The sequence below is a fragment of the Capronia epimyces genome (genome assembly GCF_000585565.1).
Source record: "Capronia epimyces CBS 606.96 chromosome Unknown aczIQ-supercont1.5, whole genome shotgun sequence".
Classification (NCBI taxonomy): domain Eukaryota; kingdom Fungi; phylum Ascomycota; class Eurotiomycetes; order Chaetothyriales; family Herpotrichiellaceae; genus Capronia; species Capronia epimyces.
The window spans coordinates 1,097,604-1,122,252 of record NW_006912908.1 but is presented as its reverse complement, the minus strand read 5'-3'; the positions used below and the strand labels follow the sequence as shown (position 1 = coordinate 1,122,252).

The following is a 24,649-nucleotide window of genomic DNA, read 5'->3' as shown; positions in this document are numbered from 1 at the left end:
CTGTCATACACATTGCACAACTGAGTGGAGACTGGGATTGTCTTGTTGATACATAGGGAGTAGGTGAGATTGTCTTATTGATATATATATAGGGTGTAGGTGAGATACTACGTAGGAGGTATTGTCTTTCAAAATAGGCCCGAAGAGAGGATCGTTTCTCCGTATGTCGGCTCTGTAAGTCGAGGATCATTTCTCCATATGTCGGCTCTGTACTCTGTAAGTAGAGGATCATTTCTCCATATGTCGGCTCTGTAAGTAGAGTGAGTGAGTGGCTTTCAATGCCTCATCTTGATCTTGACGATGCAGGGACATGACGTGCAGGGCCCAAGATAGGATACGAAGCAATCATCATCATCGTCTCCATCTCCCTTTCCCTTTCCAGCAAGGCACGTATCATCTCATCTCCCCTTTCCAGCAAGGCTCGCATCATCTCCATCTCCACCACCCTTTCCAGCAAGGCAAGGCACGATCAAGCACGAACATTATCTCCCCTGGACTGGCATGGCGCGTGAAGAGAATCCTTCCCTCGACTGCGTCGTATCTCGCCAAACGCATCATTGGCTTCACCGCCCTCTCTATCAGCGGAGATGTTCTATCGCTGCCAGCCAGGTTCAACACCTCCGATACTGTGTTCGGCGCCACACTTTCATCTGTCGCGACAACCTCGCCAGACAGATTCGTTGCCATGGTGAGCGGTGCTCGGGACCACCGCCGGCATCATGATCATGATAGTGAACACGGTTGGAAGCAATATATTCTCACACGGTTGGAAGCAATATATTCTTGCTGGCTCTATGTCTGGGTGGGACGATGGGGATCTGGGAATCTTGCTGCGGGTCACAGCTATCTGCATGTTGCTGCTGCTTGTGATTTTGTTCCGGTCAACCCGAATGGTGAGGGCTGTGATGTTGATCGCGTACCCGCTTCCTGGTCCTCCAATTCGCCTTATACAAGGTCTGAGGCATGTGCTGGCATGGGTGTCACACTGGAATGCCAACAATCTCTTCTCCCTCCTTGCCGTCCGGCACGAGGTCCCCATATACTGTGAGAGGGATGACGATTTCAAAAGTCTCACACTCCAGAGTTTCCACTGCTACGTTGATTGCGCCTCTTTCATCTGTGACCACCTCCTCCAGTAGGGCCGCCATGGGCTTGACTTCTCCCTCTTCGTCTTCCACAGGTCTGATGATCCCAAACTCAAAACGAAGACTCCATTCGTGGTTGACGCCAGATGTCACGAATGTGGGAGTTGCGGATGCCGGTATACTGGGTGCAAATGTCGCCCGGTTCGTGAACAAGATGTTTTCCGACCGAGCCCAGTAGACTTTCCGGGTGATCCTATTGATGGTCGCCGCGGATCTCACTGCCAGTGATGGACTCACTTTTTCGGAGGTTTCGAGCGTCGATCGAAGAGAGGCGCAGGGGACTTGGCCTTCGGAGAAATCGATGACTGCTGTCACCGTTTCCCCGAGCCTGTGTAGTGGTCGGTCGAGAACGACGACTGCCACTCTTAGCCCATTCCGGGTAATCTCGAACCGATTGGGGCTGGAGTCGCTCCCGACAATTTGGTTGCTGTAGAGGATCGCACGGTTGATGGCTTGGATAGCATTGCTTTGGCCTCCTGAGTCCTGGTTGCTCAAGAAAGCTTCCGTCGTGCCACTGCTTGACTGCCGTCGCCGGTTACGATCCAGGAGGGTGTCGACAAAGAGGAGGAACTCGGCAGTGGACTTTTCATCCGATTTCGACGTCGACTTTTCCGCCTCTTCCTCGCCCTCCTGGGAGGAGATGCATCCGACACGAGCCAGGTCTTGGAGAACAACATGAGGTTGCATCAGGTCATGGCCAAATATTTCGCCGTCATAGTTGACCCCCGAGAACACCCGGATGGGAATATTGACTTGTCGGACAGCGTATACATCTCGGCTTCCCGGTAACCCTTGGACTCCCACGGTCAGGTTGTACGATATTTTGATGGCTTTCCCTCGATGACTGGCAGGCAACCCACGAGGCAGGGGATAGACGTAGGAATAGCTTTGCTCTTCGCCCGGTTCGAGATGCATATCAACGAACAGCAGCGATTGCGGAGTAGAGAGTAAAGGGATGGCCCGGGCATTCTTCACGGTGTTCATCTCCTTGACACTGCTCATGTCATCTCCGCCCATCAGGCTATTTAGTGAGTCGCCGAGATTGTTGAGACTGAAATTGCCCAGAAACCCACTGCTGGGCCGGGCCTTCTTCACCCCAACCACACCACCACCAGCTTGTCCACCGAGAAAGCCTTTGCGCTTGACCTCTTCGAAGTGAGCCTGGTCGATCAGGGAAGCATCTAGAGTAAAGTTTGCACTGAGTTGAGCATACCCCATCAGAAGACTGACAGCTTGGGGCTTCTGTTGGGGCATCATTGGCGGCCTACGAGGAAGAGTAGTCGAGTAGTCGAAGAATGGTCTGTGGTCCGATAGTATGGAGGGTTGCTCAGACATGAGAGTCTCCTGAGAATGGTTGCTCAGGGAATAGAAATCACCGCTGCTGCGCTCGCTAGCAACTTGATTTTTTCCCGGGGTGATGCGAGCGGCGAGCCCAGTCGAATGGGAAGATGGATTCTCCTGTCTTTCTGGAGGAAACTTGAAATCCGGAGTGGACTCGCGGCTCTGGCTAGTGCCTTGCGATAATGGACTCCGGCGGCCTCCTTGTGGTGAAAAGAGCGAGCCTGTTGGGGGGCTTTGGCCATTCTTGCGTGGCGCTGCTGTGATAGAGGATGAGCAACCATGATACCTCCGCGATAGCAACTTTCGTCCCTACATACCTTGCTGAGTTGCGATCGTGGATGATCGTTGGTGACTGAGTCTCTGCTGTCTTGCCCAGCTGCCTCCGCCCTCTTGCAGATCACCGGTGGCGGTGGGAGAGGTGACCGAGATGATGGAGACCGATCGCTGATGCTGGTGACTTGGCCTTTGCAGCTGTGTTGGGCGCTCGTCTGGTGAGCCCGGGCTGTAGGAGGCGGTGGCTCGATGGCGGCCCGGGGGTTCAGTTGACTGATCATAGTGGCTGCGAGCCCGTCCATTCTGATTCAGTCTTGCCGCCGCATTCGTTCGGCTCACCTGGGCGGCAATTTGGCTGATGCTCTCCCGCCTGCTTGTGCGTCGCGTTTGGGAGGCTGGAGTGACGGGTTCTGACAAGGTCGCGACATTCTTGAACGTGATAGTGCACCGAAGCTCTTCGCCCGCAAACACCGAATGTTCATGAAAGCGGACGACTACATGAATGTCCGAATGCATGCCACGCCTGGGAGGCTGGAGGCTCAAGGATCGAGGATCGAGGATCGAGGAGATTGGATAAACAACTGGGGTGATATGCAGGGGTGGAGGATTCCGCAACCAGAGTTGGTGCAAGAAGACAGTTCGATGTTGAACACGGGAGAACCTCGGCCACTTGCGAGGTAGATGCTGTATCCGTACTCCGTACTGAATCAATCAGTATTTACACGTACGTGGAAGAGGTATGTCGAACCCGAAGGCGACATTCAAGTTACCTGGTAGGTACTTGACTCACGATCGAGGGAATAGCCACCTAATAGCTAAGATCTATGGGGTCGTCGATGCCTGCGACAACACTATCTACAATTTGCCGCGAGAGTGAGGTCCGGAGACACTTGTAGCCTCGATGCCGGATTTTGCAAGAAGCTACCTAAGCCATCGACAAGCCTGCTGACGGTGCCTGGTACAGCAGGTATCATGCCACTTTGACGAGGCCGCTTGGCAAGTGGCTGCGAGGGATTGTCCTCTACGGGTCCGCTGAGCACTCAGGAAGGCCTCCTAAGCCTTGCCGCCCGTCCCTAGTCTGGCACATCGGCCTCGTAACCCATGCAGCACAGCACACATCTGCCAGTCCGGTTGGCTCAAGAGCGCGACCAAACGGCATCATGATGTGACTGTTGAACGGCTGTTATCGTCCGTCTCACTGATATTGGACGTGCCATGTACACCCTGCGCTCACACAGAGATCCCTACTCGGGTAGCAAGCTTTTCTGTCACCCTGCCCAGTCCATTGTTGGCATAGAAATCCATCGGATATGTTCCACCTTCCTTTTCCCAGCCTTGTCTCTCGCCCAACACCACCAAAGCCTCATACGGCGTCAGTAACGGTCGAGGAAACGCATAGCCCCAGTCAATGCTTAACCGAGGACAGGCAATCTGCACCCAGCAGTCCACGTCCTCGAACAGGGCCAGCTTCCCCGGGAAGATCTCACTGAGGAGAAGGTTGACATATGGTATGCCCTGTTCGTTCAGATGGCTTTCAATCATGGTCATTGTATGAGGATTTCCCTGCCGCCCCAAAGCACCCAGTATCAGACCCCACTTCTTTGCTTTTTTCGCCGTGTTGATGGCAGCAGATCGCATGGCCAGCATCTCCTCGTGGGAATATGTCTCTCGGGTCAGTTTGCGCGAGTATGGGTCGTATCGATAGGCAGGAATATCGGGATTCGCAATCATCGCAGCTTCCAGGTGGAAGTGGCCGTCTCCCAGGTAGAGTATCAGATCAACGTTTGCATCTGGAGTGATTTTGGGAGCGGTACAGCCCAGCACTTCGCCCTTGCTCAATGGCATGACTTGGGGCACCACCAACTTCAGACCCTCGGCCTCGAGCGCCGGTCTGATTGTATGCAGGGTGGAGTTGAATTGGATTGTACCCACCATGGCGATCGTTTTCCCCGGCGGAATGTTTCGAGACAGTGTGCTCACCAGATGTTTGATGTCGATAGAAATGTCCACGAAGATGTAGAGGGTGGCGATCTTGCTGGACGACACCGGTATCAGGCAGCTGTGGGCGTAATGGACCAGCAGATCGCAGCCCAAGGCTCGCGCTGTGTAGTCATCGATGCAGCATGCGCCATATGTGACATCGCCCATAATGAGAGTCTCCGTCCCGGGACAAAACTGCGTCAGGATGTCGGAGATGGTGGTGGCGAACATAAGGAGGCCCTCCGGGAATTGAAGGGCGACTCTTTTCGCCTGCAGAGTCCGGATTCGGTGTATGGTTTTTGGTATCTCGAAGCTGTAGTTGTGAGGTAGTAAGCCGACGGCGGCCTGGATGTCGGCGTCGTCGAGGATGTCTTGTGGCACTTGATTCAAAGCCCGCGGCGTCTTGCGCTGGGCTGTCTCTTGTTAGCATGACTCAAGCCGGAGGCGTATGGCTGTAGAATTAAATACCTCTCGCAACGACAGCAGTCGTCTCCTCCACTGACGAACTTGCATCTTGTCTCTGTCTTGCCTGCGCTTCTGCGGTCCTCCTCCCCACGAAGCGTCTCTTCGGGGTCCTGCTGGCGGGGATGTTGTCTCCAGATCCCGGAAATGCGCCCGGCATCGACGGCTGCTCCGTCTCCATCGTCAGTTCAAACAATCTCAGTCACTCATCAAGGCGCCAGGTCTTGGGTCGGTCATGGTCGGTCAGTCAGTGGACTTGAAAGCGGCATCTCAAAATTCTCGCGATCATCTCCGAAGGCGCAGCCACAGAATGCGGGGAAGAAATACGACACCTACAGAATTAAAAGAACAGCCTGGCGGCCGCATCTTCATTACCGTTACTCTGTATCTGTATACGGTATCTACTCAACCCTCTCCCTCCTCCCCCCCCGCCTCGAACCCTCAAAGACCATGGTCACGACATCCGGCTTCTCTAATGCGCCTGTCTCACGATTCCTGATCCTTGGCTGCATCTGCACCAGCATCCTCTCCTCGGTTCTGGGCATCAAACACCTCCTCCCCATTAAACCCTGGCCTCACCTCTGGCCGTACCTGCAGTTCTCGCGGCTCCTGACATTTCAGACCGCCTACACATCGTCAACAGAGCTACTGTTCTCCGTCGCCCTCTTATACCAGTTCCGCGTGCTTGAACGACTCTGGGGCAGTCGCAAGTATGCGAGTTTCATAGTGGTTTCTTTTTGGCTGCATGTCCTGCTTGTCCCAGCGCTCTCTCTAGTCCTGAAAACAGCCACTCTCGGCGTCTACAACTACGTTCCCTCGGGCTTGACTGCTGTGGTGTTCGCGGCTTTGAGTGTCTGGGGAGACGAGATCCCACGGCTATACCGGTACAAGATCGTCACAGGCACCGGCACGACGTCAACGTCTGCTGGCAGCGATGCTACCCAAGCACACCAAGTGCCCGGGATTGTCCTGAGCGACAAATCCACGACCTATGTCCTTGCTGCTCAGCTGGCGTTGAGCCAGTTTCCATACCAGTTGATGCCGGCTGCAGTGGGATGGGTGGTAGGAAGTGCTTGGATGGGAGAGCTGTTGCCCGGCAAGCTGAACAGGTGGAGGGTCCCGTCATGGATGGTGGGGGAGACAAGCAAAAGGAAACAACGTGGGCAGTATGAAGGGTTGAGGAGGAGACTGGAGGAGGAAGGGAGCTCGGCGGATGGAATGAGAAATGTTAGTGACAATGTGCATGCCGGACAAGATGATGGACGGAGAGGATTTGGGAGGCAGATCATGGGATATTTCACAGGGTCTTGAGAGAATAGATCCAAGAATGCGCAGCATCGTGTATCATGCATCATGCATCAACCTGAAAACTGCTTCTCTCAACTGATCAGTTGCGTATGCTGGAACCCCAAATATCCGCTTTGAGCCCGGTGGAATGGATCTTTGCGAAACAGAAGAGAGGTACAGGGGACAGAAGTAACTCTCAAGCAACCAGCACGCCGCGCGAGACTCCGTAGAGCGCGCCGATTCCCTTTTCCAGTCAATTTTCCAAATCCAAATCCCAATCCACATCCACCGGATCCGATAGTATACTAGTCTTTTACATCGACGACCACTATTAGTGAAGACGCCCTCGCCCGTTCCATCGACGACCACTATGAAGACGCCCTGGCACGTTCCATCGACGACCACTATTGGTGAAGACGCCCTCGCCCGTTCCATGGCGTGAGATGGAGACTGGCGCCATACATGTACAATACAATATGCTTTTAGCAAGCAAGACTCGAGAGTGAACCGAACGACCTATCGCGATAGAGCATCGTTCGCCGTCGTTCAGTTAGTTTAGTTTGTGATGTTTGATCCCAGACGGATGGATGTTCTTGCTTTTTGTCTCGAATTGAATGCCACTTCAACTTCAACTCCAGCTTCCCCGTCTTCCTCAAGAAGCCTTGAATCCCAGTTCAACTTCAACTCCCCTGGTTTTCTTCAAGAAGCCACTCGTTCCGGGTGGTGTAGTAGTGGACTGTGATGGATTGTGCCAGTTCGTGTAGTACTGGACTGTACTGTGATGAATTGTGCCGGGTCGTATAGTACTGGACTGTGATGGATTGTGCCAGGTCGTGTAGTACTGTACTGTGATGGACTGTGCCAGCTGCGAATTTTGCGTGCGTTGATCAACCGAAATGGGACTGTCATACGACGCAAAACAACGCAAAATGACGGGCATCGCGATTGTCTGTCCTTCTCAGATACAAGGCTCGATAGTGTCCCGGCTGGTACTACCTTCATCCACTCACTCGTGCGTCCTCCGTGCTGGAGAGGAAGAGCGGAGTTTGATGGGTCCTGACGGCTGACGTTTCTGGTGGGCGAGGCTGGGCCGTGCTGCATTGATGAGACTTTGAATGGAAAGCAAATATCGGGAATTGATGGCATTCCCATGCAGATCTAGGATAGGTCTAGAATTGGAGGATCGATAGCATTCTAAGTGGAAAGCTTGTTCGAGGGTGCCACGCGGATCATGTCTCGAACTCGATTCCTGAAGGATCCCTCAACGCTCGACGGACCGTACGAGCCGAGCAGTAGCAAAGAAGAGCAAGTGTCGACCATGACCTTGATTCCTCGCCAACACTTGAATGCTCACGCTTTGTGTGACAGCGGATGAGGAAACTTTGTTCCTCCTTCACTCGTACGAGGTCCCTGTCTTGCGTGGTGTGTATTCTGCAAGGAAGGCCTTCTCATCCATCGCCCAGACCTCTGGCCTGCTCCTCAAAGGCCTGTTTGTACCTCTCGACGGCGTTGGCGAGACTTTTGATGGTGGGACCAAGCAGCTCTTTAACCACGGAGCCGCCGCCATGGATGGCGCTATGGTCGAGTCGATGCCTCCGCCCGGTCTTGCGGAACCGCTCTTCCAGACTGCGCTCCTGAGCTCGAATATGCTCCTGTCTCTCCTTCTCGGCGTCCTCGGCGATGATGTTGATGCGGTCGAGTGCTCGATTAATACTTTCCACGAGCGAAGCCACCTGGTTTGCGCGGGACGCGTCTCCAGAAAGAAACGCATTCCAGAACTGCCTCAGGAATTCGATTGTCGTGGCGTGCGTGATGGTCAAGCGGTCATAGATGGCCGTGCTGAGGCCAGAGGCTTCAGGGATCTCCTTCGTCTGATTTCTATGGGCTTGAATCAAAGAGAGAATGTGGTTCATCGCGGCCGCCGAGCCAGACTCTGACCGCGACATGTCGTCGTCCATCTCCTCATCCTCGGCTTCGTAGGCCTCGATGGGGATAACGCCGGTCCCTGGCTTCGGGAACTGGCGCACAATATCGCCATGGATGTCTTTGATGGCCTTGGACGGATCGAGGCCCCGGAATGGGTTGCTGTCGACTCCATTGGCCGGAAACCCGTCCTGAGCTGAGCGGCTGTCGGAAAAGAAGCGGCTCTGGTCTCGGATGTTCAAGATGATCCGATGCTGCTCTGGGTCACCCTCCAAGTCGCGGAGTCGAAGCCTCTCATATTCAACTTCAGTCATGCCAATAGGAGCCGATGCATCGGTATCCGACGGCGTGACTGCGGCCATGAGCTTCTCACTCAGGGCATTCAGCTTGCGGATGATGGGTGCCTTGTCCAGAGCTGTCGCTCGAAGTTCGCTGTCAGGCCGATTGCCCTTGCGTTGACTGTTATCTTCTTCGTTCCCCTCTAGATCGATGAATTTGGGTATGTGCAGGTCAGTAGATGTCGGTCTGAGTCCGGTTAATTCGGGATGGTTGAGGAACTCGTCCGTGTCGAGGTACTTGTCTCGAGACTCTTTGGTCGGATCGAACTTAAGACCGCGCAGTTTCATGAACAACTGGCTCTGGAAGAATCGGGACCAGAACTCGACTTCAGATTTGCATCGGTGGGGTACGACTTGGTCGTAGATCGTCCGCATGATTGGGTACTGCTCGAAGATGGCACGCACATGATCTTGGGTCAAGCTGAGTTTGGTCCCTCCGTCTTCGCGCCGCAGCTCCGAAAAGACGTTGTACTTGCCTCTGCCCTGATTTTGGGCTATGGCATGCGCCCGCAACAGATGAACTCGCGAGGACCAGAATTGTTGGGTGAACTGCGTGGTGGATATGGAGTCCGGTTTCAGGCTCAGGGCTTCCAAGAACGTCCTCCGCAAATTTGGGTCTTCCTGCATGAGCGACTGCTGTAGCTTGACATCGGTGATCAGCCGCTCGTCGTCCTCCCATAGATTGTTCGTCCGCCCACTGCCCGAGATGGCGTTCGCGATCGTCATGGCCGCCGATTGGCCGCCGGATGAAGCGGCGGCTGCGGCATTTTGAGCGGCTTTCTGGGCTTGAATGACACTTGCCAGAGCGTCCTTGATGGCGTTTGCCTCACTTCTTGGGTCATTTGGCGACGTGAATGTGAAGACATAGGCCACCGGTTCCGACTGGCCTGGAGTCTGAGCAAATATCTTCAGCATCACCTTGGCGCTGGCTTCCGGCGTCTGTTGCAGGTTGGTGATGTTTGCTGCAGACAGCACCAAGGCAGGCGCGGCGTCGGGCGGCTGTGCGGGAGTCCATGACACTGATTTGCGATCTTTCGATATGGCCAGCAGGCCCGGTTGTTTCTTGTATGACGCTTGTCCCTGTGGCGGCGCCATCGCGGCGTCTACCGATCAACAACCTCTCTCGTGGAGAGTCCCGACCCGCCCAAAAGACGGATGGACTGAGATGAACCCCAAAAGCAAAAGGGCGAACTTTGCATGGCGTTCAGAATGTCCAGTGAGCAAGCACTAGACAGGCAAAATCATCTCGACGCGAGAGCGAATTGGCTTGGCTTGTTGTAGGGCCTAGTTGTTAGGTCACTTGTCAATATCGATATCACTCTGTCAAATGAGGTGAATCTATCGTCAATCGAGGGTGCGTTAGAGGTTGGAAGTTGGAAGTTGGAAGAAGTCGAGGTCGAATCTTGGTTCAGCCTGACACTGACAGAGGACTGCTTGAAGTACTTTATTGATGCCAAGGCTAAGCTTGGGAAAACTGCGGGCGGGCTGAGCCTGTTTGGGGAACCGTGTGACGCCGCCCTAAAGACCCAGATTCCGTCAGATTGAGATAGAGATCAAGATCACATTCAATGTCCCTCCTCCATCCTCTACAGCTAGCATTTGGCACAGCACCAGTTAGAAACTACAGCAGACACTGGGGCCAGCCGTACATGACCCAAGGTATTCTATTCAGATGACCATCAAACATAAATCATTGGTTCTCAAGTCAAGTTATATTGTCTATTGTCTCTTGTACATTCCCTGGACTCTGATTTGCGAGCCTTGATGACCCATTCATTATACGACCGTGACCGTCCGCTTTACTTCAGCTGGAGAGCGCTGACGAAGCTCTGAAGTGGCCTTTGGCAGTTTTGCAAATGCCACCCAGACAAACAGCGCACCGACTGCAAGAGCAAAGATGACATTGAGCAGGTACTTGATGCCGAAGCTGTCTGCCATCAGCCCGACGGCGAAAGGCGCAAGTCCCGCCCCGACTTGGCCCAGTGCCGACACCGCTGCGACGGCGCCAACCTGGGCACGTTGGGGGAGCTTGGAAGACAGCAGCAATAACCCAGAGGGGAATATCGGACCACAAAACAGACCGCTACCAACCAGCAGGAGCAGAGAAGCAGTGACACTTGTCACGACTGTGAACAGCACCTGCAGGACCATCAACGATCCTATATAGCCTGCAACCGCCGTCCTCACGCCGATGTACTGAGTGAGCGGACCCAGCGTGAAGCGACCGGACGTCATCCCGATCCAAAACATGGACGTGGCAAGAGACGAGGTGGTTGGTTCTGCATGGCGGGCGCGCTGCATGAAGACGGCAATCCAGTCGGTGAAGCAACCTAGACGATGTCAGTGGCTGGCGCTGGAAGCAATACAAAGGCTAAGGGCCCGGAGGGAGTCTGTTCTTTGATCGCGCACGTACCTTCAAGGCCGACGTAGAAGAAGCAGAAGGCGCCACATATCCACGTAGCCCGATGCTGGAGTGCATTGCAGTTGTGTGGCTCATCCGACTCGCCATGATTCGCGGTGTATCTGTCTGCATTGTCGAAACGGAACGCCAATGCGAGCACAAGGAGTTCCACAACCAGTAGGATGCCCTGGAAAGGTCCAGTCAGTGAATATCCTTGAGCTCGAGAGAAGAGAGAAGATGCTACTCACCGTTGTGCTGTAGAACTCGTACCATTTAAAGCTCCTCTTCAACATCATGTCCGCCACCAAAGGACCCAGAATAGACCCCAGCGAGTACGAGCCATGCATAAAGCCCTGAACAATGCTAGCATAGGGTGCGTTGGCTGCCCACGCAGAAAACCCTGCGTCTGAGAGTCCGATGCCGAACCCCATAAGGAAATATCCCGCCAGGGCAATGGTGAAGGACGGACCTGTCGCCAGGACAGCCATTGCGAGAAGGCGGACCACCGGGGATAGATATGCAATCCCTCTGAGGCCGAGACGGCCATGGATGAGCTCGACTATGACTGTGGAACAGACATAGCCGAAAACCCCGGTAGGGAAGATCAGTGATGTCGTGCCAACCTTGAGACCGTAGAAGTCGCCAATCTATGAAGCATGCAGGTCAATCTCCTCGCCTCGTCGTTACTGGCAGACTGGGGAGTCGACTCACCTCGGGCAATAAGACCTTCCAGGGGTCAGCAACTCCAAGACAATTGTGGTTCACAACGGGCATGTACTTACACCTATGCCAGTCACAACTATACCACAGACCAGAAAATTAAGCATGACAGCCATGAGCTTAAGGACCGGGAATGCAGCGGGATCGAGGGCGATGTCTTTGCCACTCCTCTCAGATGCCAGGCCATGTGGCGGATTCTGCGATGATTCAGGAATGTGGGAATCGGGTTCGAGGAGAGGTTGTCGTTGTCGCTGTCGCTCTGTCTCCCGGAAAGGCTGGGTATCCGGCCGCTGCCATGGGCACCGCATGTCGACAGGCCCCGGGCTATGAGGAACGGCGATTCATGCGAAGTTGAAGTTGATTTTCACTCCCATCATCTTCCCATAACCAAGGAAATATGCAAGAGCAAGACTCGAGGGCAAGCCAGGATGGGGATGGATGTTGTAGCCTCTCAGATCCAAGGCGTGTACTCGGTACCTCGACAGAGAGATAAGTATGGCCAGGTACCTCGAGTTCTTATCAGCAAGCAACATGACATCAGGCTAAGGTTCCGTAGGCCTTGCCTGAGGCTTAGGACCGAATAAGCCCCTTAGCCTTAGGACTTTGACACCAACTGTTGGATCCACAGCGCACCGGCCTCCTGAGGCTTAGCCCCTGTCTCCGAACCGGGCAGGGCGAGCCAAGGTCTGTCATAGATAAGAAGCTGTCTGTCGCTCTGCTCACCGACAAGACTCCTACGACCCTGGATATGTGTTCGGACTGACGAACTTCGGAGGCTTTGCCCGCGCATCAAGCAGTATTGAGTATTGGGACAAGCCAAGTCGAAGTAAGAGAACCGAGATACCACGACCGTGACAATGTTGCCTCGACGGCTAGAATCCCAGCCAGCTCCTGATAACTGACCTTTCGAGGAGCCTTGCTACAAGATCTGATGCTGGTGCTGCAATGCGACACTTGTCCTACTCGAACTCGACGATCTTGTGATGTTATCGATGATATATATGTGATATGATATGGATCGAGACAGCGTTCGCAGACTCCGTCCTCATCAGCAGAAATATTCGGTAACCGGCCCTAGGAGAGAGGTATAGTAGTATCAATTACTTCCGGTCCTAGAAGAGAGGTATAAGGTAGTTCACTTACTTCCAGCCTCTAGAGTGAAGTCACAGAAGTCATACACACCATGGCCACGCACCCGGCACCCTCCTGCACGGCATCGCAACACCAACACCAACTTCACTTTTTCATAACACTAACTTCACCAACCACACTCTTGGCGACCACAGTCTCATATTCATACAGGTGATATATCAAAGTACCAGAATTCTCCTCAACAATTCCAGCCCTGTTGGCTTAGTGGTTAAGCACACTGCTTTAGCAGGCTACCTACACTAAGTCATCTCTGAATTGGGGGGTTCGACAAATGACTTTCTGAGTCGCTTCTTGACATGGTATTTCTCTCTCCGAGGACCTCTACTGATTCCCTGCTGCGCCGTCTGTAAAGGCGAACCTTGCGGGGATGTGACAACTTAGAAGAGTTACCAGCTGCTCAGAGCTGACAATAACGAGGGAATGCCTATCGAACCCCTACTAAAAAAAAAAACCTGGATTTGATTCTAGTTTTCACTTCTCTAATCAGTTCTTCGGGGCTGGTTAGGGAAGTGTTTTTGTTCTTTGCGCTCTTCACGGGGTGCCGGTTAGGGAAGTGTTTTTATCTCGAATCCGTTCTTTACGGGGTACCGGTTAGGGAAGTATTTTTGTTTTTTGCGCTCTTCACGGGGTTGCTGGTTAGGGAAGTGTTTTTGCTCCCTGGAATATATGTTCTGGGATATACATCAAAACAAAAAACAAGGCTGGAAGGTCATTGTATTGATATGAAAGGCAGCAGTCCAAGTTGGTATATTGATTACCTTGGTAGGTACCTTAGTCATACGTCTGACGGAGGTTGAGCTTGAGGCTGTTCTGTATAGACGTCTACTGCCAGTGGTGAAATCAAATTGGATCCAGTCCCATCTGTCGCCGACGGCTGAGAGGGCTCGTCTGTTGTCTATCCGACATTTTTGCAGAACACTACACTGTCGAGTCACTATCTCTCTGTCTAACAGTCCATGGGCGGAATGCCGAACGCTGATAGCAGAAACCGTTACAAATTGACATTGCGATGGTATCGTAGCAACATCCTCATGAAATTCAATTTCTATTGCAGCTCGACCAACCGGTGACACCAAAGCGACCAATATACATAATAGATTCTAGATCCTATCCCATCGTAGAGACCTTGATCATCTAGTTTTCCCAATCTGTCAGTGTGGATGTTGGACATTGTCGCGTCGGTCGAGGCCCGGGCCTCCTCTCTATTATGTCTTGACCCAACCTCCTCTCTATGTCTTGACCCGACCTCCTCTCTATGTCTTGACCCGATTCTATTATTGAAGGCTCATTCTTGACTTGTATATTTGGAATATTGCCGCCATCGCGACCCGTACCTGAAGATCAAGACGGGAATTGGAGCCGCGACCAGGCTGGCGGCGGCAAAGACGGTGAACCCCCATCCATAGCCGAAGCGATCTACCAAGGGCTGCGTGGCCAGCGGGAGGAAAGTGCCCATCAGGCATCTGGTGACGATGACCGCGGTCACGGCCGAGGCCGAGTGAAGCTTGAAGGCGTCGACTATGTAGGTATACACCGGGATCATACCCAGCATCGCGGTAAGTCCGAGTAAGCCTAGTGTGATGATCAGCAGCCATAGCGGCAGCCGGGCTTGCGCGGTCCAGCCGTAGAGGATGACGACGAAAGGTACAGTGAAGCCGCCGACGATGACCAGCGGCAGACGGAACTCGGGCAGGCCGACCCCCTTGTTTCGCTTGCGCATCTGGATGTAGATTCGGTCCAGGAGGCGGTTGATGATGACGACGCTAACGCCGGAGCCAACACCTGCGAAAAGATGTGAGTCAAGATTCGAACCCAGATTGCAGCCCCGGTCCTCGACCGAAGAAAGGACGGAGGAGAGCGATTTGAGGCTTGTCTTCTTGCGTGCTTGCTCACTTACTGAAACTGACAAAGGTCGATCCCGTCATGGCCGGCGATAAGCCATAGACGTCCTCAAGGATGTCCGGGAGAGAGGTGGACATGATGTAGAAGTAGGCAAAGACCATGGACCCGAACAGCGACAGGATCTGTAAGACGGACGAGCTGTAGAAGACGACGGCCGGTCTCATGATCGAGTCCCAGAACCTGTGTTGCGTCTCGGCCGTCACGTCCGCGGCGAAGACGGTGCGGAGCCGGGGATTGTCTGTTTCCCGCCGCAACCTGGCGGCGCGGCGCTTGAGGATGGCCACCTTGTACGTTTCACGGAAGCAGGTGAGGAAGGCGACCTCGCAGCTACCGGCTAGGATCACGCTCATCCACAGGACCTGGCGCCATCCCAGACTCTGGGAGACCGCACCCGAGATGACGGGGCCGACCGCACCGCCCAACAGGGGGGCGATCATGACTATGCTCATGGCCGAGCCGCGCTGGTCGGAGACGAACATGTCGCCGACAATGGCGGGACAAAGGACGTTCGAGGCCACTGCAAGCCCGGTCAGCGCCCGCGCGGCAATGAAGAGCGGCGTGCTCTGGCACAGCGCGGCTAGCATGGTCGCGGCGATGAACAGGACGTTGGCCACGTTGAAGACCGGATACCGCCCGAACATCTCAGACAGGGGCGCGATGAGGAGCGGGCCAGCAGATTCGCCGAGTTCCCAGATGGTGACGAGCAGCACGCTGGCCGACTTGCTTGCGTGGCCATGGCTCAGCTCGAACACGATTTGGTTCGCCACCGGCACCATGGAGATGCAGGTGAAGGTCCTGCGGAGAGGAGCTCGTCAGTGCCTCGTGCCAAATCAAACCAGGAAGTAGGAGGACGCATATGTGGGAGCATACACGGTGAACGCCATGAAGGCCAGCAGCGCGACAATGCCCCATTTGTACGCCGCCGGCCAGTCCAGCGGATTCTCCTCGTCGCCGGCAGGATCGAAGTCTACTATGACCACATCGTCCGGGGAGGATGGTTTATTGTCGGCATCTTCGTCGGCGCTCGGTCTGCGTAGCAACGGCTGGGTCTCGTCTGTTGTGGCCATGGTGTTGTACTACCAGTACTGCATCTTGAGGGTTTGGGTGGTAGGTCCCCAAAGTATGTGTATGTAATACACACTCATCGCCCAGACAGCCACACCAAGCACGCAATTAATAATCGCCAGAAAACTCGATCACGCCGTTCTCACGCCCTTCGCACGATGCAACATCGATCTGACCGTCTGGCTACAAAGGCCGTACACATGATTACTGATCTTACTTTAGGTAGTTGAGGCCACCTCTCTCGCCCAGCCTCACGCCTGCCTGAGGCAAGGTCGAGAAATGTAATAATGAACAATAGTAATACAATAGAATCAATCTCCAGCCTTGGCTGGACAGCCTCGGATCTTCTCGACCTCAATCAGGAGGTGTGGCCAGGGGCTGTGTATCTAGACCTTCTAGCCCCATAGTCAATATCGTCATCTGCCGGGTCATCTTTGACCATCGTCGTTGATCCGCTCACACTACATCCGGCGACCAGCAGCAAACTTCCGGGCAGTAATTCGGGTGGTGTATGCTAGATGGGCCAGTCGCGGAGATTCGAATTGCCGCCAGCATGTTCAACGCAGCAGACCCTTGATCACGAAGAGATACCCCAGCTCCTGTCGGGTGCATCCTCCATGTCTTCCAAGGCGTCGGCTCAACGAGAAGTTGTCGTCTGTGATGACCGTACCCATCCCTGAGCGTGACGGCGTTTGCAGAGGAGCAAGCTGGTGCAGTGCCCTACCAAGGTGTCCATGGCCCGGATCAGGAGTTACTGACCGATGTACGGCGATAAGTCAGCGCTCTACTTCCCTCCACGCCCCAAGTCGTGATGCGCGCTCGTAATTCCGTGCTGGTCAACGTTGGGACCGTCTTCAGAGCTCCAATTTCTGGGGTTTTTGTCTGGGAGACGATTCCACGAGTTTGTCTAGGGCCTCAACCTCCTCTTTCGACAAGAGCTGATGTTGTTCCTCCGCGGGCCGTGACCGAAGCTCAACATCTAAGCCAGCCTGTTGCAGCGTTGTGACGAACAACTGCGCCCGGCTCATCTTCTTCTGGGCTTTGGTCATTGGTGGCAAGCCTTCACGTTTCCGTCGACGCCCTTCTTCTGTCAAGGACTGCTCTGCCTCCTGCCGCGCCGATTCGCGTATCCGTTGCAGCTCTGTCCGCAGCCTCTGGTCAGCCGCCTGTGGTTTTCTCTTCTCTTCGCCAGCTTGTAGACGTTGCTGCTCTTCTTGGGCTCGTAGTTGTCTTTCCCTTTCGGATTCAGCTTGCAGCTGCCTCCTCTCCTCCTCTTGGGCTCTTCGTCGTTCCTTGTTCTCCATCACAATTTCCAACTGTCGTGCCTCTTCTGCGGCGATCTCTTGACGTCTTTGCTCTTCTCTTTCCGCTTCTAAACGAGCCCTCTGTTCTTCCGGTATGGCACCCCATTCCGCTTTGCGCTCGCTGTCCGCTCTTTGGTGGTCCACGGTTTCGTCGTACTCGAGCGGGTTGAGCCTAGCCCATTGTCTCAAGAATTCACGTCCGTCCACTTTGTCCGGCGTGTATGAGGTGCCATCGGAACGCTCCTGGACTCGAGTCGTACGTTCCATCTCCAAGGTCACGAACGGCGTGAGCTATTGCAGGGTTAGCGACGAATATTTCTACTCAGAAAAGGCCGACAGACCGAAAAGCCCTGGGTGTCGGGTGCATTGAAATATGGTGTTTTCCGCCAGTCGACAACATAGCCACCGAACTCGGTGTGCGAACCCATGGATCCAGTTCGGTTTCCTCGATAGAATCCGCGAGCGACATCTTTGGTGGTGAACCGGAGGCGGGCACAGAGCTGGGGCGAAGGTCTGACCATGGTGGTAAAAGAGACACGGGCAGGGCCCTCGTCTTCCTTGCTGCAACAATAGTGGTGTCTTGGAAATCTATTGCGTTGCGAAGCGCTCGAGGGAAGCAACGCAGGCACAGGCACAGGCACAGGCACAGGCAGAGGTACGGGCAGCACAGACTCAATGGAAAAGTTCGGCCAAAGCCATGGAAAGTATCCGTACGGAGTAGTACTACTACCAAGTGGCACCTAACTCCCGTCTGTAGTGGCGCTATAGATTAATTAGGATTAGAGGACCACTAATACTAGTACTTGCCGCTAACCCATTTTGGGACGAGATCGATGCCGCCCTGTGTTCACCTCAGGCTCGACGTCGTGTCTTCCGCCTACCTAGGTACTAAGTACCTAGATCTCTCGAGCGGCTTCTTGCTTCGATGTGTTCAAGAGTGATATTCCTGGAGGATGCAGCTGTGTTTCCAGTGAAGTTCTCCCATCTTCTGTTTCACAGTGCCTTTTCAGTCGCCGAGCAGTGATTTGACCTCATCTGGTGTGCTAGCAGGTTGGAGCCTCCTTTTATCCGATTTTGGCACATTTGGGCGGTGGGAACCAAGTGAATGAAACCGTTCTCGTTGGGGGAGTCGGACACCATGTCTTGGGTGTTAAGAAGTCTCTCATGCAGCATTCTGCCCTCTTCCAATCTTCCAAATCATCTATCAGAAGTCGACCGGGATATGCAGCACCTTTGAGTCTGATTGTGTTAAAGAAATCGAAACACTCAACTGTTGGGCGGCAACACGGTGCGGTGGTCTCTCGTTCGAAGTTGATATGAAGCGATCTATTGCCCCCAGATTCTTGAATCCCAGGAGAGCCGTCTGAACCCTGGGGAAATGTCTGAAGGTCGGTGATTGTAAAATTGTTGAGGCCATCGTAGAATGTTATGGCGGACGACCTTCTATTTCTAAACGGACTCCTGGCACTAATATTCTTCGATCCACAGTTGTCCGTCTCCGAAGGCCAGCCAGTCTGACAAGTGAGGCCTTCTGTGCAATTAAGTTTTGGGTGCGAATATAAATCGCAGTGTTTTAGTTTTTTGGGAGTGGTTGAGGCTTGATGCATGACACCACAGATGACAAGTATCGCACAGAGGACAAATAGCGAACACAGCTGAAAGATTTCCATTTTAGTCGCCATGATGTTGAAGAAGATTAATGAGGTTGAGAAGGTTGGCGTAGACAGCCTGACAATATCACAGGTTGGAACAGAGTTGCCCAAGTCTGAGAGGATCAGAAAGTGAGAGTTGGAGAGGAAGGGCGAACAACTGAGAGATGAAAGCGAAGACTGCTCGTAGAAAGAGATGGGTTGGGCGCCCTATATAGTCTTTTCTGCTGGATCGCCACGCAGGCAGCAGGTCCTCAGTGAAACCACCAAAGTTTTCCAGATCAACGAAACTTTTTTGCTGCCGGCCTGTAGGCGCGATATGTCTCTGTCGGAGGACTAGGTCGAGTCAAAAACGCTTGATCCAAGTTCAGAGTGAGAGTGAGTGACTAGCGAACACCTTGTTCGCTCGAGATCATGGTAAATGTTGACGCTGGAAAGAGCTTGCTTCGTTGTGGAGAGTCTATGGTAAGGTCGAAGCGCAGTCAGTGGTACCAGAGATGCATGCTGTGTGCATCCTTCCGTTCTGAGATTGTTGTAGTCTTGTCCTGGTCCATTTGGCCTTGGGGGCATCGCCCCCAAATTTCCACCGACGCCACGGGGAGGCAGGATCCATGTCGGCATAAGGATACTGGAAGGATATAGAGTCTCTTAGGAAGTTCTGAGAGGAAAATAGGAGTAATGATAGACTCGAAGACAACGGCGGCCGCCCACACTATCATTGATATTAGTAATTGAACGTCTTTGATATCAGGGCTTTGAATGATTTACCGTTCTCCTCGAGCTCGAGGTCCAGGTCGTCGAGTTCTATGGCCTCAGGGGCCGCCGCCGCCTCAGGTTCACCCGAAGCAGCCACCAGAGCGGGTCTCTCCCTGCGACGGTGACGACCCCGTCGCCAATCCTCCCAACGGCCTCCCCTCCACCGAGACCAAGCCTCCCTGGCTGCCTAAGCCAAGATAGGTGACACAAAAATGCCAATGGCAGTTATAACAACTCCAGCCTTGTCCCATGGGGACTTGGCGGCCTCGCCATCGTATGGCACGGAATTGTTCATGCTGCTGGCGTACGCCCGTTGGAACAATATAGTTGTGTACGTTGGGAACGGTACTTAACGGTACTTACGTGTCACTTGTGGTTTTGTAACTGAAGAAAGGAAAAGAAGAAGAGAAAGCAAAAGCGGAAGTTATAGAAGTACGGATACTCCGTAGGCAGGTGCGAAGTGACTGCTGGGGATGGCGTCATAGCCTTTATGCAGTCTTTATCCCTACCTGGTACACTTGGTAAATGGTATTTATTTCCAAATCCGTTGTACTTTACGCCCTCTCATATACCGGGAGGCGGCTGGTCTATGAGGATCCCTTTTGGCAACCCTTTTAGCTCGCGAAGAGCGATAGAAAAAGACCCCTTTTTTTTTGGAAGAAGATCTATTGTAACTCATATCTGAACCATTACAATACCATTCTAACTCGCCCCCATGAGGCCGCGGGCAGAACTAATCCAAGCAACATTGAAGAGGATCAAATCTCCTCCTTGCCGACGTCGGGTCCCTTCTTCATGCCAGCCACGACTTGGACGGTTTCTCCATACTCCTCGCCACGGAGGGATCGTGTTTCGGCGGGACCAAAGGTGCCGAAATAATCCAGGTCGTCGACGACTCCGAGGCCAGCGACGGGCGACAGCTTGTTGAGGGCAAGGTAGGTCAGGACTGACAAGGTCAGACCCAGCGGGTAGGAGATGTAGTAGAGATGCGACCAGCCCGACAGTTCTTTGGCGGTGCCGTAGCGCACGAATTCGGCAAAGCCGGGCAGGTTTATCCAGACGCCCATGGCCCAGGCAGCCAGCGCCCGCCAGTTCATGCCCAGCCAGTACCAGTAGATGCTGCCGGAGTTGTTCTCGTACAGGTCGGTCAGCTTGATCAGGCGTTTGCGCAGCAGGAAGTAATCGGCAAACATGACGCCGGTCATGGGGCCGAGGAAGACGCCGTAGCCGCCCAGGACAGTGAGGAACTTGCTGGCGCCGTTGAGAAGCTGCCACGGCTGGACGATGAAGGCGAGCGCCGACATCAGCAACATGCCGCGGCGGATGGTGAAGAAGCGCGGGAACAGGGCGGACAGGTCGATTCCGGCCGAGAGGCCGTTGTTGGCCACCACCATGCCAAACTGGGCGACCATGAAGGAAAGAATGCCGAAGGCGACGGCCGCGCGTGAGCGGGACGAGTTGTCGTAGTGCTGCTGCAGGGCGCTGAACAATTCATACGGCGCCCAGAGCAGGGTGCCGTTCTGCTCGGGGAACAGCTGTGCGGCGCAGGAGGTGCACAGAATGCCTATCAGTGCGACGACGATGGTGCCCAGGGGCACCATGACCAGCTGGGCCAGGATCTGGTCCTTGGGCTTGCGCGCATAGCGGGTGTAGTCGGACTGCACGAAGATGTGCACGCTGATGGAGCTGATGTTGGTGCAGATGCCCAGCACCATCATCCAGCCCAGGTGGCTGCCCTTGGCCTGGGTGACGCCGGCGACGCCGCTCACGTCGTGCACGAGCGATCCGGCGCCCTTGGCCGTGGCGGTGAACCAGATCAGACAGACGAAGATGGTGGGGATGACCAGGATGCACGAGATCAGAAACGGGATCTTGTACTTCTCCGGCCGGATCCACACCAGCGGCAGGTACAGGACCGTGAAGATGATGAAGGAGGTGAAGTCGCCGGTGGTCATGGTGCCGTTGGCCAAGGGTTTGTTGACATGGGCGAACGACGGCCACAGGGCGGTCAGGAAGACGCGCACACACTGGCCGCCCCAGTAAACCTGGGTGGAGAACCAGATGCAGGCGAGGAAGAAGCGCTGGATGACGATGAAGATGAAGCCGTTGGTGCCCCACGAGCAGCGCTGGATCATGGGGAAGCCGATGTGCCATTTCGCGCCGGGGGCGCCGCTGCAAATGCACAGCAGGGCGACGAGCAGGTTGCCGATGATGACGGTCAACATGGCCTGCCACACGTTGAGGCCCAGGGCGATCAGCGACGAGCCCGTGGTCCAGCCGCCGATGTTGAAGGAGCCGGTGATGACCCAGAGCGAGACAAACTCCCACGGGCCAAACGTCCGCCTCTCCGGCTCCAAGGGTCGAGTGTCATGGTTGGCGCGGTTTGCCAGAGTCCCCTCGTTACTGCCCTTGACCTCGAGGCGCCGGACCAGTCTTTGCAGGGCGCTCATCTTGTCTTGAGTTGTCGATGGTGGTGCAAGGCAAGGGTCGGGGGTTGGAATGGAAATGGAAGAACAAACATCCCTTCCACCTCGCTCTCGCAGGGGCCGAAGAGGGCTACTTATTCCTCGCGATCACCGCTGCTCTGAGATAGAGAGATAGCAGCATTCTGCCTTTTGCCTCTTGCAGCACAGCACGGCGCGATATCGACCGCCGCCCGCCCTTCTGGACAATGATCATTATCGCGGGATTGCAGTTATCGCTGCAACATTAGCAATTTTCGTGTGCTTCTCGCAGCCCCGTCGGCGGTCGACAGTGGAGAGTCCCGCCGCGCAAAGCCTCGTGGTGACTCGCGTGCTGGCTGGTCCGCTAATCAGCGGCGGGCATCTTATCCAGATTCTCCCGTTTACCAGCCTCGAGCCAATCAGTCGCGCCAGATCTCCATCATGGTGGTATCCGTGTGTAAACAGGGTTATTACAGGGTTAATCAGAGGTTAGTACTATCCGTATATTACATTATCGCACCCACTAGCATTGATGGGCCGTGAATTACCCGTTTAGGCGCTGGAGGGCCAGGCCTGGCCCGCCTGTGGCTTTCCGCCTCCAGAGTCCTGCAATTAATTAATCTGTTGAAGCGGGTGAGTTGCTAATAAGCTGATAAATGGGCCATTGTGATTGATATCACATTCGCAGTGGTGGTTACTATTCGTGGTGGTTATCTGTATCTGTCTCTGTATCTTGTATCTGCTCCCCTTTGCCCTTTGCCCTTTGCCCGCTGCCCACTGCCCACGCTATCTTCCTTATAGTACTAGTAAGTTGAGCATGAAGTACTCCGTAAAGACAACCCTACCCTACCCTACCCTACCCTAGACCGTGTCTGTCTGTCTGTTTGTTCTTTAGAGTTGTGTTGACTGATTGTTCGGTCTGGTTCAGGCCCTTGTTCGACTGTTGTTCCCGTTTCTTCCCACGTCGATCCATGTTCAACCGTTGTTATTTCCCACGTCGATCCTAGGAACCACGAACCACGAACCCGAACCACCTGAAGACCAAAGACCAAGACCATGTCTTCGACCACCACTACTCACGAGGTTGAGCCTCGCACAACCACAATCACCTTGACCAACGGCAAGACCTTCACCTTCGAGTCGAACGTCTCCACGACCGACGAGCAGATCCCCGTCATCGATGTCGCGCGCATGTACAGCCCCAACCTGGAAGACCGACAGGCATTGGCCGATGAGATTCGGGAGGCCGCGCACAACATCGGCTTTCTGTGCATCGTGAACCATGTAAGTACTGCTTTGGTTCAGTATTGTGCTGTTTTGTACTCTGGGACTGTGCAAGGCAAGGCAAGGCAAAACAAGGCAAAACAAGGCAAGCCAAGCCAACGCAGTGCAAAATAAAGCATGGCTGGCTGACTGGCTGACTGACTGGCTGACTGACTGGCTGGCGTGTTTTCTTCAATTTTTTTCCCCGAGAGCTCAACAGCTGATCATCTTCTCGTGACAATACTAGGGAGTTGACATGAACCTGGCAGACCAGGTGCTGGATCAAGCAAAGGCGTTCTTCGCTCTTCCCGCCGAGAAGAAGATGCAAGTGTGTACAGAGTTGATGCCGGACGAGTATTGCGGCTATCACCCCATGCAACACTATAACCCCAATGGCTGGAAACAGAGAGGTCGGTCGAACGCATGCTGGAAAACCCGTCGACTCTATTTTGATCGGTCGAACTCGTTCAGCTGACGTTTATCTCCGTCTGTTTTTCAGATCTGTATGAAGCCTACAACTGGAACTACAATGCAGCCAGAGATCCCGAATTCCCCGACCCCTCTATCCCCGAGATCAATCTTTGGCCAACAGAGATGCCGGACTTCCAGGAGCGGCTCTGTGCATACCAAACAGAAATGATCCGCTTCGCCCGCAGGCTCACGCGCATGTTTGCGTTGGCCCTCCATATCCCCGAAGACGCGTTTGATGACGCGGTGCGCCGGCCCGAAGCGGGAGCAAGGATCTTGCACTACCCGCGACAAGAGGCCTCCCGGGACGAGCAGAACGGGATCGGAGCACACACCGACGTCGAATACTTCACCATCATCACCGCAGATACCGAAGGCCTGGAGGTGCTCAGCAAGTCTGGCCGCTGGATCAAGGTCAAGCCGACCCCGGGCTCTTTCGTCGTCAACATCGCAGACTGTTTCATGCGGCAAACCAACGATTTCTTCGTAAGCACCGTGCATCGAGTCATCAACGAAAGCGGACGCGAGAGGTATTCCGTCCCCTTCTTTTGGGGCTTCGACAGACAGAGCGTCATCAATCCTATCCCAACCTGTGTCGGCGACGGAAATCCAAACAAGTACCCTGTCATGACCGCCGGCGAATATTACTTGTGGAGGACGAGAACGCAAAAGAAATCCTGGAAAATCGGAGAGGGCAAGGCAAATGCTTAGGTGGCGATGTGCAATTAAAGAATAAAAAGGATAGGAAAAGTTCCATTCCGTTCAATTCCAGTTCA

The 24,649-nt window shown here is 54.2% G+C and overlaps 10 protein-coding genes across 10 annotated transcripts; 2 read left to right on the top strand and 8 right to left on the bottom strand.

Annotated features, from left to right (window-relative positions):
* Positions 1-980: 980 nt before the first annotated feature.
* A1O3_06334 (uncharacterized protein) lies at positions 981-3,275 on the bottom strand (the record flags this gene model as incomplete). Its single annotated transcript, XM_007736454.1, has 2 exons — positions 981-2,743; positions 2,804-3,275. 2 exons carry the CDS (start codon positions 3,273-3,275, stop codon positions 981-983), a joined length of 2,235 nt encoding a protein of 744 aa, XP_007734644.1.
* A 714-nt stretch (positions 3,276-3,989) lies between these two features.
* On the bottom strand, positions 3,990-5,382 carry A1O3_06333 (diphthamide biosynthesis protein 1; the record flags this gene model as incomplete). Its single annotated transcript, XM_007736453.1, has 2 exons — positions 3,990-5,152; positions 5,208-5,382. 2 exons carry the CDS (start codon positions 5,380-5,382, stop codon positions 3,990-3,992), a joined length of 1,338 nt encoding a protein of 445 aa, XP_007734643.1.
* A 269-nt stretch (positions 5,383-5,651) lies between these two features.
* On the top strand, positions 5,652-6,512 carry A1O3_06332 (uncharacterized protein; the record flags this gene model as incomplete). Its single annotated transcript, XM_007736452.1, has 1 exon — positions 5,652-6,512. The coding sequence occupies one exon, from the start codon at positions 5,652-5,654 to the stop codon at positions 6,510-6,512; it is 861 nt and encodes a 286-aa protein (XP_007734642.1).
* Positions 6,513-7,936: 1,424 nt separating this feature from the next.
* Positions 7,937-9,844, bottom strand: A1O3_06331 (uncharacterized protein; the record flags this gene model as incomplete). The annotated part of the gene is made up of 1 exon (XM_007736451.1): positions 7,937-9,844. One exon carries the CDS (start codon positions 9,842-9,844, stop codon positions 7,937-7,939), a length of 1,908 nt encoding a protein of 635 aa, XP_007734641.1.
* A 681-nt stretch (positions 9,845-10,525) lies between these two features.
* Positions 10,526-11,986, bottom strand: A1O3_06330 (uncharacterized protein; the record flags this gene model as incomplete). The annotated part of the gene is made up of 5 exons (XM_007736450.1): positions 10,526-11,079; positions 11,163-11,337; positions 11,399-11,797; positions 11,862-11,876; positions 11,933-11,986. 5 exons carry the CDS (start codon positions 11,984-11,986, stop codon positions 10,526-10,528), a joined length of 1,197 nt encoding a protein of 398 aa, XP_007734640.1.
* A 2,321-nt stretch (positions 11,987-14,307) lies between these two features.
* Positions 14,308-15,991, bottom strand: A1O3_06329 (uncharacterized protein; the record flags this gene model as incomplete). The annotated part of the gene is made up of 3 exons (XM_007736449.1): positions 14,308-14,804; positions 14,920-15,719; positions 15,795-15,991. The coding sequence occupies 3 exons, from the start codon at positions 15,989-15,991 to the stop codon at positions 14,308-14,310; spliced, it is 1,494 nt and encodes a 497-aa protein (XP_007734639.1).
* Positions 15,992-16,843: 852 nt separating this feature from the next.
* On the bottom strand, positions 16,844-17,814 carry A1O3_06328 (uncharacterized protein; the record flags this gene model as incomplete). The annotated part of the gene is made up of 2 exons (XM_007736448.1): positions 16,844-17,584; positions 17,635-17,814. The coding sequence occupies 2 exons, from the start codon at positions 17,812-17,814 to the stop codon at positions 16,844-16,846; spliced, it is 921 nt and encodes a 306-aa protein (XP_007734638.1).
* A 549-nt stretch (positions 17,815-18,363) lies between these two features.
* A1O3_06327 (uncharacterized protein) lies at positions 18,364-18,945 on the bottom strand. The gene has a single exon (XM_007736447.1). The coding sequence runs from the start codon at positions 18,708-18,710 to the stop codon at positions 18,498-18,500; it is 213 nt and encodes a 70-aa protein (XP_007734637.1). The 5' UTR covers positions 18,711-18,945; the 3' UTR covers positions 18,364-18,497.
* Positions 18,946-20,456: 1,511 nt separating this feature from the next.
* A1O3_06326 (uncharacterized protein) lies at positions 20,457-22,148 on the bottom strand (the record flags this gene model as incomplete). The annotated part of the gene is made up of 1 exon (XM_007736446.1): positions 20,457-22,148. The coding sequence occupies one exon, from the start codon at positions 22,146-22,148 to the stop codon at positions 20,457-20,459; it is 1,692 nt and encodes a 563-aa protein (XP_007734636.1).
* A 1,050-nt stretch (positions 22,149-23,198) lies between these two features.
* On the top strand, positions 23,199-24,584 carry A1O3_06325 (uncharacterized protein; the record flags this gene model as incomplete). Its single annotated transcript, XM_007736445.1, has 3 exons — positions 23,199-23,426; positions 23,653-23,815; positions 23,905-24,584. 3 exons carry the CDS (start codon positions 23,199-23,201, stop codon positions 24,582-24,584), a joined length of 1,071 nt encoding a protein of 356 aa, XP_007734635.1.
* Positions 24,585-24,649: the final 65 nt, after the last annotated feature.